General features: G+C 46.1%; 1 protein-coding gene across 1 annotated transcript; it reads right to left on the bottom strand.

Moving 5' to 3' along the window:
- Positions 1-8,115: 8,115 nt before the first annotated feature.
- SPACA4 (sperm acrosome associated 4) lies at positions 8,116-16,026 on the bottom strand. The gene is made up of 3 exons (XM_056540072.1): positions 15,772-16,026; positions 9,811-9,915; positions 8,116-8,516 (listed from the first exon to the last, which is right to left on the bottom strand). The coding sequence occupies exons 1-3, from the start codon at positions 15,824-15,826 to the stop codon at positions 8,314-8,316; spliced, it is 363 nt and encodes a 120-aa protein (XP_056396047.1). The 5' UTR covers positions 15,827-16,026; the 3' UTR covers positions 8,116-8,313.
- Between the last annotated feature and the right edge of the window lie 284 nt (positions 16,027-16,310).

Genomic DNA, 16,310 nt, shown 5'->3' with positions numbered 1-16,310 from the left:
GAACTTTAGCCTCTGAACTGAGGAGTAAGGATGACTTCTGAACACAATGGGCATCACCCAGTAAATGCAAAAACAGCAGGGGCAATGCAAAAAGAAAAACTGCTACAAATAGTGAACTTTTCCGCACGAGAGAATCCCAGAGCAAACGGCTCTGGAGGAGAGTATCTCATGGGAACAGTCTGCAAGGAGGAGAGGTATACTCAGAGTCTAGACAAGTATCAGGTCTTCTTCTTCTGTTTCTGTGGTAGCGGTTTCTGGAGGCGAGCAGCTTCGGAACCCTCCATGAGAGTGCAGTGGAAAGGTGTCAGGAATTCCTGTAAATCCTCTGGCCTACGAAGTACAGCAGTTGTCGGCCCATGTCTTGCAATTAGAGAGAACGGAAACCCCCATCTGTAGGTGATTTGAGCGTTCAGGAGCAATTGCAGGAGAGGTCGCAGCGCCGCTCTAAGTTTGAGGGTGCGGAGCGAGAGATCTGGGTAGAGCTGGACATCGGCACCATTGTAAGTGATTTTCTTCAGGGAACGCTCCTTGGGCTTTATTTCCTCTTTTTGTTGAAAGTGATGCACTCTACATATCACGTTCCGAGGGCGCTTGGGATCAGGGTTTTTTGCCTTAAGAGCCCTGTGAGCTCTGTCCAATTCAATGGGGTTATCAGGTGGCTTTTGGAGCACTTCATTGAAGAGCTTTTGCAAGCAATGTGCAATCTCCTGAGGAGGAACAGATTCCGGAAGTCCCTTGACCCTAATGTTATTCCGTCTGTTTCGGTTATCTATGTTGTCCAGGTGTTCTATGGTAGCAACATGTTGACAGGAGAGCGCTTTTGTGACTTCTTGTAGCGTGTGGACTTGAGAGGATACAGTTGAGCGAAAGACCAAGTTCCCTCACTTTGGCCTGCAATTTAGAGACATCGGCTTTGACCGGCTGGAGATCATGTTGCCGTTCTGATTTCAGGTCAGACACCATGGAGAGCAGGTCATTTTTCGAAGGCAAAAAGCCAGGAGGGCCTGTAATTCTGGAAAGTTTTTCAAGGTATTAGCAGCCATTTCAGGAGACGGCAGTATAGGACCAGGGGGCGCCCGCAGGGGTTCGTGGGGAACTACAGGAGTGACATGTGACTTGTGTGCATAAGAGTGGTGCGTGTCACTCCTTGTACGTTTCTGTGAATCATCTGAGGACGACCTTTGGGTATCAGGCTCCCGGAATGCAGGATATTTCTTTGGGGTCTTGAAAAGCTTCTTTTTAGCAGGAGGGCTATCTTCCCAAAAACCTGGTGTATCACTACCCTCCGAGGAGTCCTGCGAGCTTCTGTCAGTCAGAGAGTCGTCAGAGTCCATATCCGCCGCCCAGTCGGTGACTACCTGTGCTGGCTGACCTGGAACAGGGGCCTTGTGGGCAGGTACAGCAGAAACTATTGCTTCAGATGGTGGGTAGGCAGATGATGGGAGACAATCCCCTTTACTGCTGGGAGATGGTAGGTTGGTTATAGGACGTGAGGCTGCACTACCCTCGGAGGTCACAGGGAGCTGGTGTAGCATCACCTCAGATGAAGGAGAGGGTGGTATGGCCCCCATTGTCGCGTTGGAGAGGGCTGCAAGTACAACAGGGGTCTGGGACTCCATCCCCTGGGTCCCCCTGTCAGTAGCTAAGGCTGTCATGTGCAGCGTCTGTGCAGGCAGGGCGCTCCACTCACCCGATGTCCAGGGAAGTCTTCCTCCTGCACGCGAAGTTCCGTGCGCAGCGAAGCCGGCAGGGCCTGTGCGCGTGTGGAAGTCAGCGCAGCCGGCACCAAGCGTGTGTGCCGGGATGCTGGTCCTTTGTTGTAGGCAGCTGAGGTGGTGAGTCTCCCGGTCTTCTATGCACCGCGGGGGTTACTGCAGGTGCCGGGCAGGAGTGAGGAGGGACCGGAGGATGAGTCACTAGGGGCCACGGCTGCAGCGCTGTCGGGCCTGCAGCTGGCTTCACCGGTGCAAAGTAAGCCGGGATTTGGCTGGCAGAATCACTAGGGTGAGATGAAGCCGGGTGTGCTTTTTTGGCTCTGGATCTGCCTCCCATAGCCCATTATTAGCCCTCTAAATGTCGGCCCTGCTGGGAGCTCTCACGCGCAGCTTCTTCTCTCCAGCGTGCCAAGCCATGCCCCTCGTGAACCTGCTTTCATCTGTGAAGAGCACAGGACACCAGTGGCGAATTTGCCAATCTTGATGTTCTCTAGCAAACGCCAAACGTCCTGCATGGTGTTGGTCTGTAAGCACAACCCCCACCTGTGGATGTTGGGCACTCATACCAACCTCATGGAGTCTGTTTCTGACCGTTTGAGTGGACACATGCACATTTGTGGCCTACTGGAGGTCATTTTGCAGGGCTCTGGCAGTGCTCCTCCTGCTCCTCCTTGCACAAAGGCGGAGGTAGCGGACCTGCTGCTGGGTTGTTCCCCTCCTAGTGCCTCCTCCGCATCTCCTGATGGTCTCCTGGTAGCACCTCCATGTTCTGCACACTACGCTGACAGACACAGAAAACCTTCTTGCCACAGCTCACATTGATGTGCCATCCTGGATGAGCTGCACTACCTGAGCCACTTGTGTGGGTTGTAGACTCTGTCTCATGCTACCACTAGAGTGAAACCACCACCAGCATTCAAAAGGGACCAAAGACATCAGCCAGGAAGCATAGGAACTGAGAAGTGGTCTGTGGGCACCACCTGCAGAACCACTCCTTTATTGGGGGTGTCTTGCTAATTGCCTCTAATTTCCACCTGTTGTCTGTTCCATTTGCACAACAGCATGTGAAATTGATTGTCAATAAGTGTTCTTCCTGAGTGGACAGTGGGATTTCACAGAAGTGTCATTGACTTTGAGTTACATTGTGTTGTTTAAGTGTTTTCTTAATTTTTTTGAGCAGTGTACCATGTGGTGGGATGAGGAGGGCTGACTAGGATGGACTCGGTTTCATATGGAATAATAATTCATATTTAAATGGGCACTCATTAAAACTAATTTTTGCTATTGCACTCTTTATGGTAAAGATTTCTAATATACTTTGGTTAAAAAAATAAATAAAAATTCTATGTTTTATTTGTGCTTAAAAAAGCTCAAGAGCACATTTTCCCCCATCTTATACACAAACCTTGGACCGAAGCCCAAACACAGGAAGTGCAGCCTGGAGTGCTGAGGGAGGTGTGTCCGACCAACAGCATATGGCAGTTAAGTGTGAGAGGAGCTATGATGAGGCTGGACACACCTCCCCCTCAGCCCTCCAGGCTACACTTTCTGTGTTTGGACCTCGGTCCTAACTCTGTGTATAAGATGGGGGAAAATGTGCTCTTGAGCTTTTTTTAAGCACAAATAAAACATGGAAAACTTAATTTTTTCTTTTAAACAAAAGTATATTAGAAATATTTTTTATTTACCATAAGAAGTGCAATAGCAAAAAATTATTTTAATGAGGGTTACCCTTTAAAAATAAATGAAGTTTTCTATGTTTTATTTGTGTTTAAAAAAACATCCACTAGGTGTCTCCCTACTTGTCCAGAGCACATTCCCCCCCCCCCCCCCCCCCATCTTTTGCACAGACGTTCGACTCCTGCTGGAGAAAAGGCAGTCTGAAGTGTTGAGGGGTGTGTGTACAGCCTTAGCCAATTATAACGGATCTGGACTGTGTGTAGCAGAGTGAGGGAGGAAGTTCTTCCCTGTATGGCTTCAGATGATGTCACACCTGCTGGGGAACACCCCCTCCCAGTCTGTGAATCTGACTGAGACTGAGCAGAAAAGAGCAATATCAAGGTAGAAAACTAAAAAAAATAATAAAAATAAAGGCAGGGGGTGGTTTATCATGATGGGGGCAGTGAACTGGGAGGATTATAAAATGTAACAAGATCATGAGAGGTACTCTTAAAGGATTGGTCTAATGTGCTGTACAATACTGTCAGTACTTATCCACTCTCTTTTTTGCCCAGTAAAGCTGTTGCCTTGAATCTCGTCTGCATACTCAGAAAGAGACATCATCATAGCCTTGAGTGGTCACTAGCGCAACTATAGCCCTAATCTTGTCCCTTCCTCCCCCTAATACAATATCATACCACTCTGTCCTTATCTCCATCTCGGAGCTGGGTGTGAATACTTTCAGCATGCTCAGATTACCTTACTTTCCTGTAAATGGGTCTTTATCTCTAGTTGGAGACGTGAGTCATACTGTGGTGTCCCGGTACCGTATTGCATACCGTACCTAGTGTGGTGGTCCCCAAAGTCAGAGTAACTACGCTCAGGTAGGGTCCCCCCATGTGGGACAGCCTCTAGTTGCCTCTTCTCTACTTTAATTCTATACTGTTAATACATGTATATATATATTAGGTAATAATGTGTATATTTAATAGGATGTATAGTACTTACCTTGTTTAGCGTCGCAGGACCTTCGGTCATGTGACCATGTTAATAAACTCTATGGTATTTTGGAGGACCTTTGGGTCACGTGTTACCCACAATCCTTTGTAATGGTGATTGACACAAGTATTGGACCAATTAGCATTAGTCCAGCCCCTGCCCATATAAGGGAGCTGTAGCCAATTATCGCTCTCTTGGGTTGCTGCTCTCGTGGATGCCGGACTAGCAGGACGGATCTGCGCAACTTGCAAAGACACGCTAGGCCTGAAAACCTACCGGCCTCAGCGGAACTTAAATAGTGAGTCCTAAACTACCCCCGCTAAAGCTAGCGTGACTACTGGACTGCAACTAATCCCCTACATCCAGTGGAACAGCGCATATTGTCCTGAAGACTCTAAACTGCTAAAGTCCCAACCTTTGTCAATCTCCAAAGAAAGCTTGCATGTATAGCAACTGTTCCGGTTATGAAGCTTGCATAAAATCTTCAGTAAAAGTTACCACTGTTTCAGAAAACTCTCCGGTTGTGGACATTCCATTATTATCTACCTCCCTATCGCTCTTGGGAAGGGTGGCGGTAGGACAAGCATTACTGAGGAGCATAACAAGCACCCTTTAGTCACCGCACAGCTACACTCCCCATACCCTACTCCCCCAGGCTATCACAATAGTTTGATCACTTCCCAGAACTACTGTGGTGGCTCCACCTGAGGACACCACCAGTGTTGTAGACTTGGGCTATAGTGACATTGGTGGTGACACAGGTAGCCATGTCACAATTCCCAAATCAGGCTCCATCGCAGATATTGTTAGTATATGGGGTCAATTTGCATAGCCACCAGTGGCCACCACCGTGACTAGTAAACCACCCTGGTTGGATTTCTGCTGATTGGGTGAAGACCATGACCAACTTGCTTAGCTGAAATGCAACATGATTCAGGGAGCGTGACACAGCGACCTATGGCCACTTTACCTGTCAAAATAAAACAAAACAAATACAGTACAACAAAGCAGCATAGATATATTCATGAGAGAATGGACAAGATAGGACTCTATTCTTTCCATTAACAAAATTTGGGCAAAGCATCACTATAGGCCACAGTATGCTGCAGTATGCTTTTGCTCCCCATTAGTTTGCAAGGGGTTTATCAACATACGACTTATTGTTTTTAATTTACGGAAAACTTTAAAAAGTCTTCAGATTACTGGGGAAAAAAACTTTAATAAGTGTCACTGTCATTTAAAAGAAACTTTTACATGGAACAGTTAAGACACAAGTCTATCATATCAATCATCATAATTTCCCCGGGTTAAAGGGGTATTCCAGGAAAAAACGTTTAATATATCAACTGGTTCGAGAAAGTTAAACAGATTTGTAAATTACTTCTATTAAAAAACCTTAATCCTTTCAGTACTTATGAGCTTCTGAAGTTAAGGTTGTTCTTTTCTGTCTAAGTGCTCTCTGATGACGCGTGTCTCGGGAAACGCCCAGTTTAGGAGCAAATCCCCATAGCAAACCTCTTCTAAACTTGGCGTTTCCCGAGACAGGTGTCATCAGAGAGGATTTAGACAGAAAAGAACAACCTAAACTTCAGAAGCTCATAAGTACTGAAAGGATTAAGATTTTTTTAATAGAAGTAATTTACAAAATCTGTTTAACTTTCTGGAGCCAGTTGATATATAAAAAAAAGTTTTTTCCTGGAATACCCCTTTAAGAGCTGCACTTCAGAACAGACTGGAAGAAGTTGTTGTCAAAAACTTAAAGGGGTACTCCGTTCCTAGACATCTTATATAAGATGTCTGATCAGCGCCGGAGGCTTGTGACGTCACGGCCATACTCCCTCAATGCCAGTCTAGGGGAGGAGTTGTGATGGCCTCACGCCCCCTCCCATAGACTTGCATTAAGGGTGTGTGGCCATGATGTCACAAACCTCCGCCCTGCATCGCCAGTCATCCAGCAGGGAGCGAAGTTCGTGCCATGCGCCAGATTTCTGGGCTGCGGCAGCAGAGATTGCGGGGGTCCCCAGTGGCGGGACCTCCGCGATCAGACATCTTGATGTCACAGCCACACCCCCCCCGTTCATGATGTCACAGCAACACCCCCCTTGTGATGTCACACCCCCTCCCAATGCAAGTCTATGGGAAAGGGCGTGATAGCTGCCACCCCCCTCCCATAGACTTGCACTGAGGGGGTGTGGTATGACATCACGAGGGGGGCATGGCCATGATGTCACAAGCCTCCGGCCGCTAAACAAAGGCTGCAGGGAGATCACAGGGGATCCCAGAGGTGGGGTCCCTGCTATCAGACATCTTATCTCCTGTCCTCTTTGATAAGACGTCTAGGGGCGCAGTACCCCTTTAAGCTTTATGGGATTTTTAAGACTAAAACATTATAAAATTCTGGCCAAAGAAAGCAAATTCCCCCCCCCCCCTCCACACTGATTTCATTGTATAAATGGAAGAAACAAAATCTAAAAGTCAGAACCTGTAGGACCTCTAAATAATGATCACTGGGGATCAACAGAAGGCAGAGCTACTGAATGGGTTCTTTAGGTTTGTATATACGAAGAAAGAGGGAGGAGCTGACGCAGGCCGGGCCAGTGCTGGCAACACATGTATTGTACTGAACTGGCTCAATGCAGATATGGTGCAAGGTATATTAAATTAGGTGAATGTAAGCAAATCTCCATGACCGGATGGATTACACCCAAGAGTTCTTAGAGAAACAAGTTCAGAAATTTCTGTACCCTTGTTCATGATATTTATAAAATCTCTGGAGCCTGGTATTGTGCCGAGGAAATGTTGTGCTGATCTTTAAAAAGGGCTATGAGTCTTCCCCAGATAATTATAGACCGGTAAGCTTAACGTCTATTGTGGGAAAATTGTGTAAGGCGCTCATAAGGGACTACATGAAGAATATATGGGGGGTGATACTGTTATGAGGGACAGCCAGCATGGGTTTACTAAAGATAGAAGTTGTAAAACCAACCTAATTTGCTTTTATGAAGATGTGAGCAGAAGCCTTGGTGGAGCAATGGCTGACAATATTGTATTGGCCGCGCCAGAGCATCATTGGCGCTCATGGAGGATAGGGGATAAGTTATAGATCACGGGGGGGGCGTCCGAGTGCTGGGGCTCCCCGGGATCTCCTGGACGGGGCAACAGCAGTATGCTGGAAAGGGGGCGTTCTGTCCCCACATGATGCGGCGGCCAACAAGCCCCCTCCATGTACCCCAGAGAGATACATGAAGAGGCGCGTCTGCTGCGGCTTTCTGCTGGGGATGAAACTTCACTTCCTGCAGACTGCTGCAGCCCCGTCAGAAGATCCCGGGGGGCCCCTTTGGACAGGGGATAAGTTATTTTGCGCTGGAATACTCGTTTAACTTTAAAAATGCAGGGGCCGCCGGGAGGTTGTGCACGCAGTGACGTCACTGACCAGCGGCACGTCATCTTCAGTGTTCCGACCCCGGCTCCTCTGGTCCCGCGACCTACTGCTATAGCCGAGGGTGTACATGGTTTAGCCAATCACTGCAGGAGTCACAAGGAAACTTTTCTTCATTTCTCTGGGTCCCATTCTGGAGACACTTTAAAAAAAGGAGAACTCCAGCCAAAACTAAACTTATCCCCTATTCACAGTCTGACCACTGGGAGTTCTCCTTTCATTTTGAAATCCTATAGGAAGTGTAAATCTGATTTATAATCTATTAATATCCACAGAAGTTTTAAAAGAAGAAATGCACCATAGTTAAATATAAACAAAATTTATTAAAAATTGGAAGACATTCAAGCCATTTTTTGGGGGATAAGTACAATTTTTGTTAGAAGCACAGGAATTGCATACGAATAGATGTATACATATGGTTAGTACGAATACAAGTATACATAACAATGGCTCAGTGCAAAATCGAAGGAAAAAAACAACACAGCTGTAATAGATACAGGCCTAGAAAATTTTGGCTACAGCAAGAGCCAACATGGTGGCGATTCCGGTGAGGACAGAGACTTTAGGAGCAGCTGCTGAATTACATAGGGAGGTGAGACAACAGGAACGTGTGGTAGCCACGGTCACACCCAGGTAGGTGACAGACGAATCACTCAGGCAGTCCGTAGGGCTCAGACATCCTTTCTGCTTCAAGTTAAGGTAGCCTGCAAGAAATTAAGAAATTAGACGCGGAGTCTGATATATAAAGACTAACGAGAATGTGGAATGTTCTGTTCCAAACTGCTGATACTGTTAGACAACGGTTCTGTTAAAAGGCATCATGTGTCTTCTTACACTGTCCGTGCCTTCATAACATTCTTTTATTCTCTGGTGCCAAGTGTCAATGAGGCGTTTCCAAGCCTGTGAAGTGCCGAGTGCTGGCCCCTGCCCATCCCTGCTTGATTGACAGACAGTCAGCTGGAAGCCAAGCCTTGTGTCCCAGCTACAAATATAAGAAGCTGTTGTGTGGCTAAGGAACCCTTTCCTAAGTGCTTAAAGGGGTACTCCGCCCCTAGACATCTTATCGCCTATCCAAGAGGATAGGGGATAAGATGTCTGATAGCGGGGATCCCGCCTCTGGGATCCCCTGTGATCTCCCTGCAGCACCCAGCGTTTGTTTTGAGACCAGAGGCTTGTGACATCATGGCCATGCTCCCTCGTGATGTCTACCACACCCCCTCAATGCAAGTCTATGGGAGGGGGAGTGACTTGCATTGGGAGGGGGGCGTGACGCAAGTCATGAGCCTTTGGCTCCGCATCTCCAACCATCCGGCATGGAGCAAAGTTTGCTCTGTGCCACGGATGACTGGGGTGCTGTAGCAGAGATCACGGGGGGTCCCAGCTGCGGGACCCCCCCACACATCTTATCCTCTATCTTTTGGATAGGGGATAAGAAGTCTAGGGGCGAAGTACCCCTTTAAATCTGTGTGTGGGGTATTGTGTGGTAATACAGATGTGTAAGGCTTAAACAGTCGCATACTCTGCATACTCAAGATGAGTGCTCACATGGCAAGTTTCCAACTCAGTTTCTATGCAGAAGTTTCTGGAAAGGCTGAGGGAGAAGACCCCAAGTCCAACCCCCTCTCTCCAGAGGGCTGGATTCAAAAACCAGTTCAGTTTTAATCTGTATTTTTTTTTTGCTAAGGCAAATCGTCTCTCAGTGTATTTCCACATTGAGTTACTTCCTCTGCTAAACATATCCTTTGGAATCCTCCTAAAAACAGGATGCCGACAATTACTGTTAACTATAGCAGAGGAGCCCAGAGAACACAGAGTTAAAAGATAAGCAAACATGAATTAGTTATCCACAAAATTAGGCAATACAAATAAAGCATTTTTTGATGGTGCAAAAGGAATCTATGTATCTGTAGTATAAATAAAAAAAATGTTCCATAATAGCTACATATAAGAGTAGTCTATTGCAGGTTAATTCCCCCCCCCCCCCCTTTTATTACTCACCTGAATTTGCGGTTTCCGTCCCACACACCTGTAGAAGACCACATGATGTCTTTGAGGGAAATAAGCAGGTCCCATAGTCACATTGATAGCAGTCAAGGGTATGACCTAGAATAAAGGACAGAAAGACTTAAGTCAGGCACTAAAAAGGACAACTTGAGTGTTCTTTGTGTGCTTAAAGGGGTACTCCACTGGTCAGCATTTGGAAATAAGCGTTCCGGATGCTTTTTCCCACGCTGAGGGGGTCGGCCATGCCCCTCGGTTCATTACGGCCATGCTCCCTCAATGCAAGTCTATGGGAGGGGGCGTGGTCATGATGTCATGAGAGGCTTGGCCACCCCCGCAGCATGAAAAAAAGCATTTGGAACATTTACTTCCGAATGCTGGCCAGTGGAGTACCCCTTGAAATCCAGGATCAAAAAATAAAAAAAAAAGGCCTTAGAAGGGGTACTCCGCCCCTAGCATCTTATCCCCTATTCAAAAGGATAGGGTATAAGATGTCAGATCGCGGGGGTCCTGCTGCTGGGGACCCCCGGGATGTCCGCTGCAGCACCTTGCTATCATTACTGCACAGAGCTAACTCGCGCGTAATGACGGGCACATACAGAGCGTGGTGGGGACCTAGGCAACCAGACTCGCTGCCTCTGCGTACACGCGCAGCAGGTTTGAGCTACTCAAGGCCATTTTACATTAGGGAATGGGGGGAAATAAACAAACAGACTTTACGGAGTAGAGACCAAGGGGGAGATTTATCACAAGCTGTTGTGAGGAAAAGTTGGCCAGTTGCCCATGTACAGGTACTTCCATTACCAGTTCATGCTATTTAACCAGACCTAAATGCATGGTCTGCTTTGTTGTCCAGTTAAAATGGTGTATATGGACCGGAGTCACTAGGTGATCACAACTCTGTTCAAACAATTGAAAGGTATCGCACCCGCTGCTCTCCACCGCAATATACATTGGCACCCTATTCTTACTGGTAATGGGGACCTTCATTCCTTACACCTCAGTCTTGTGTAATCCCATCCCCCCCCCCCCCCCTTTCTTGCTTTATCTCCTACCTCTTATCCACCTATCCGCCAATCATCCCATTCCTTCATGGTCTGGTAAGTAATAGAGATGTAGCAGTAAGGCTGGTTCACATTGTATCAGGCACCTTAGGGTATGTTCACACACACCACACTATTGTTGTCCATTTAATCCCTTAAAGGGGTACTCCGGTGAAAACTTTTTTTCTTTTAAATCAACTGGTGGCAGAAAGTTAAACATATTTGTAAATTACTTCAATTAAAAAATCTTAATCCTTCCTGTACTTATTAGCTTGCTGAATACTACAGAGGAAATTCTTTTCTTTTTGGAATGCTCTCTGATGACATCACGAGCACAGTTCCCTCTGCTGACGTTATTATAATAAGAATAATAACGCTTTATTTATTGTTGTCCTTAGTGGGATTTGAACCCAAGTCCCCAGCACTGTAAGGCAGCAGTGCTAACCACTGAGCCACAATGCTGCCCTTAGCATACATCTGCAATGCATGGTTGCTAAAATGGACAGAGATGTCAGCATTTTAGCAACCATATTTGTAAATTACTTCTATTAAAAAATCTTAATCCTTCCTGTACTTATTAGCTGCTGAATACTACAGAGGAAATTCTTTTCTTTTTGGAATGCTCTCTGATGACATCACGAGCACAGTTCTCTCTGCTGACGTTATTATAATAATAATAATAATAATAATAATAATAATAATAATAATAAACACTTTATTTATTGTTGTCCTTAGTGGGATTTGAACCCAAGTCCCCAGCACTGCAAGGCAGCAGTGCTTACCACTGAGCCACCATGCTGCCCTTAGCATATATCTGCTATGCATGGTTGCTAAAATGGACAGAGATGTCAGCAGAGAGCACTGTGCTCGTGATGTCATCAGTGTTCCAAAAAAAAAAAAAGGAATTTCTGCTGTAGCATTCAGCAGCTAATAAGTACTGGAAGGATTTAGATTTTTTAATAGAAGTAATTTACAAATCTGTTTAACTTTCTGCCACCAGTTGATTTAAAAGAAAAAAGTTTTTCACCGGAGTACCCCTTTAATGACACGGCCCATTTACATTTTTGCATTACCATTTTTTCCCTCCTCTCCTTCTAAAAGACATAACTCTTATTTTTCTATCCACAGACCTATAGGAGGCTTGTTTTTTGCACGACCAATTGTACTTTGACATATTTCGTTTTACTATAAAATGTATTGCAAAACATTATTTTGGGGGTAAAATTGAAAAAAAAATAAAAAAAACATTTGCAATTGAGGTGGGGGTTGTTTTTACACAGTCTACTTTATGAACTGACATGTTGTATTCATTCTGTCTGTAGTTCAATACGATTGATCTGATACCCATGTTTATATAGTTGGGGGGGGGGGGGGGGGGGGGGGAACTGCAGCTTTATGGGGCCCCGCCTGCAGCCCTATTGCCTGCATTCTGTGAACCTTGTTTGCCCAGTTTGTACGGGGGAGGTGCTGGTTTGTTATACATGTCATTGAGTTCGGGACCCAGTTTCCCACCCTTAGGCATCAGGCCTCCCACGTGTAGTTCACAAGAGACTACTCAGTCTAGCTCTGGTCATGTGAAATTTGGGACCATAGGCTTTGGGGGAAAGGGTGTGCGCATCAGTGAGGTGGGGAGTTACATACTTGATAAGGTTTAAAAAAAAACAAAAACGCAAGTCTAACAGGTTCAACCTATGGGTCCTATACTGGGTCCCTACTGTGTTGATCCGGAGGAAGGCAAAAGTTCTTTCCAGATTCCAAATACAGTGGTCCCTCAACATACGATGGTAATCCGTTCCAAATGTACCATCGTATGTTGAGGGATCCGTGCAATGTAATGTATAGGACAGTGGTCTACAACCTGCGGACCTCCAGATGTTGCAAAACTACAACACCCAGCATGCCCGGACAGCCAACGGCTGTCCGGGCATGCTGGGTGTTGTAGTTTTGCAACATCTGGAGGTCCGCAGGTTGTAGACCACTGTTAGAGGAAGTTGTACTCACCTGTCCCCGCCGCTCCGGACCGTCACCGCTCATCACCGCTGCCCGGGATGTCGCCGTCCATCGCTGTCGCCGCATCCCCGAGGTGTCCCCGACGCTCCGGTAAGGCCTCTGCTTCCCCGGCATCCTCACTCTCAGTCACCGCCATCAGGTCACTACGCACGCGCTCCTATTGGATGACGGGACGGCGTGCGCATCGACGTGATGACGACGATGGAGAGCGCCGACGATGCAGGGAATCCCGAAGAGGACGTGCCGGAGCCCCGAGGACAGGTAAGTGATCATCACCGGAGCTCACGGGGCACCGTAAACGGCTATCCGGTGGTAGCTGAAGCAGTCTGCGCTGCCGGATAGCTGTTTATGCGATGGCCCCGACATACAAAAGCATCGTCTGTTGATGCCGCCTTCTGAGAGGCCATCGCATGTCGAAATGATCGTATGTCGGGGCCATCGTAGGTCGAGGGGTCACTGTACAGCATTCACGATAAGTCTCTGGATCAACACTATTTCCCAATAAATCTAGTCCATGGTGGAGGTCCTGACAAGGAGCAAGATGGAACAACCCCGAGGGGCTGAAAGACCTCCGAGCAGTGATGATCCCGATTGCTTCAGGGATATAGGCAGAGAGGAGACACAGAAACGCAGACCCCATGGAGGCAGCTCATGTGTGGGGTCTTTCCACGAAAGCAGTGTTTCCTCAAGTACCTCTAGTGTTTTCAGGATTTTTTTAGTCTAGTAATTTTTTTAGTAATTTCGAAAGACTAAGGAAATCCAGAAAACATGACCTGTTGGGGGAGGGGGACTTGAGGACCGCGCTTGAGAAACACTATACTGAATAGTGAACTGCCCGAGGGGGATGTAAAAAGAGTAACAAAAAGAGGTCCCCAAGCTAGGGGGAACACCGTCCTTGGTAAGGTTGCATTCACACCACGTTTCTTACATGCGGGGACCAAAAATCGGCTGGGAGATGGGACAACTGGACACTCCCTATCTCATTTGATTGAGCCAAACGGAGTCAGATAGTGACTCCAGTCAGCTAATTTTTGCCCCCTATCTGGTTTAGTGACCGAATTAAAGGGGTACTCCGGTGGAAAACTTTTTTTTTTGTTTTTAAATCAACTGGTCCCAGAAAGTTAAAACAGATTTGTAAATTACTTCTATTAAAAAAAATAAAAAAATTAAAATCTTAATCTTTCCAGTACTTATTAGCTGCTGAATACTACAGAGGAATTTTTTTTTTTTCCTTTTTGGAACACAGAGCTCTCTGCTGACATCATGACTCTCTGCTGACATCTCTGTCCATTTTAGGAACGGTCCAAAATCATCATACATGTTTTCTATGGGGATTTTCTCCTACTCTGGACAGTTCTTAAAATGGACAGGAGGTGTCAGCAGAGAGCACTGTGGTCATGATGTCAGCAGAGAGCTCTATGTTCCAAAAAGAAAATAATCCTTCCAGTACTTAGCTGCTGAATACTACAGAGGAAAATTAAGATTTTTTTTATTGAAGTCATTTACAAATCTGTTCAACTTTCTGGCATCAATTGATTTAAAAAAAAAAATATGAAAAGTTTTTCATCGGAGTACCCCTTTAATATCACGGTTGTTAGTCCGCTCACCAAACAGGATACGTGGCAAAAATTAGCTGACCGGAGGTCACTATCTGACTCCGGTCGGCTCATGCCATTAAGTAAGATTTGGGCCGGGTCCGGCTGGGATACGGGAGCTCCCGGTTTTCCATCTCCCGGGCGGAGCCGGTCCCCGAATGCAAGAAACGTGGTGTGAACGCAACCTAAGAATGTTCTTCATCAGGGACTAAAGACCCGTCACATCTCCATGCACTTGTTGAGATAAGACATTCCTTTTTTCATTCATCAGATGTCTGGACTTTTCACTCAGGGACAACTCCCAATGAAACCTGACCCCCCCTTAGCCTAAGCCATTGTAGTCTGCTGAGGTTACACACCCAAATTGTGGTCACCTGAGTGTTTTCGTACAGGATAGATTTCACGGGCGTGACCAAAAAAGGTGAAAAATTAGGAATTCTATTAAAAACAGCTCCAGGCTAAGTAATTACGGTGGAAACTGGGAAGTGACCTCATCCATCGGATGACCACCACCTTGCTAGATGGATTAACCCTTTATTACCGCAGCTAGTTTCTATAAACGGCACCAGACATAACATCGCTATGGCATGCTGTAGAACGTGAGAAACACAGCGATGGACGCCGCTCGCCTCGTCGACCCAACCAAACATGGTAGACTTTTTTTTTTTTTTTTGGGAACACCACTAATTAATACACAATAATATTATATATATATATATATATATATATATATATATATATATATATATATATATACACACATATACACAATCAGCCGTTGGCATCACGCGTTTATTCATAGGGTCCCGTGGAGCCCACCCCCTGATAGCACAGACTGGCATGTCGCAGTATTTATTTCGACAGCAGCTGCAATTCCTGGCATCCCAGTCCCGACACCCTCTTAGAAACACCACGTAGACAGGTCACACGTGCGTTTCGTAACGTTTTCTTATCGTCTTTGTGTTCCGGATCTGCCATCTGTAAGTCTGGATGCAAATTATTTAGAGGACTTAAAAAGAGTCCATGATAATAACGGTTACCGCAGAGGATATATAAGCTTTCTAGAATAGGGCTTTCCCCAACCAGGGTGCCTCCAGCTGTTGCAAAACTAGGACTCCCAGCATGCCCGGACAGCCAACGGCTGTCCGGGCATGCTGGGAGTCGTAGTTTTGAAACAGCTGGAGGCACCCCGGTTTGGAAACACTAATTTATACAATACAAAAATAAAAAATGCCATTATTATAAATGCTCAACCCAATGATGTATCCACCTGCAAAGACCTACGTAACATATATAAAAGGTCACAGTACCTATATGGCAGCTCAGCAGCAGGAGGGCAGCAATCAGAGCTCCTCTCGCCTTCATGTCTTCTCCAGTCTGACTCAACCTCAGCACTGCAGCACAGGTCCCTTTGTCTCTATTATAGATACCCCTCCCCTACTTTGCTCAACGCCTTGATGGGGGTGGATGGAGCAGTGATGCACAACTTGGGAAAAATAAACCGAGTTTTGTTTCCTTTCCTTGACTTCACACCTTTGTGTAGTTAGGACGCACAATAATGGAACAGATTAGCACAACGACCGGCCGACGATAATACGCACGCACCATCTACACACAATGCCATAACGCAATATGTAATATAGTCCTATGGGACGGCCACGACACGCCTCTGCGATCTTGCAGTTTGCGCAAGAGACAACAGTATTAAAAAAAAATGATATTTTTTTATTTTTCGCAATTATTGCAGAAATCGGAAAATCTAAACACTATCTAAAAAAAAAAAATATATATATACAAAAAAAATAGCAATTCAATGTCAATTATTTCTGCAGATTCTGCCCAGAAATGC

Source organism: Hyla sarda, chromosome 9 (assembly GCF_029499605.1).
Source record: "Hyla sarda isolate aHylSar1 chromosome 9, aHylSar1.hap1, whole genome shotgun sequence".
NCBI lineage: Eukaryota > Metazoa > Chordata > Amphibia > Anura > Hylidae > Hyla > Hyla sarda.
Note: the sequence above shows the minus strand (reverse complement) of the source record. Positions and strands in the feature narration are given on the sequence as shown.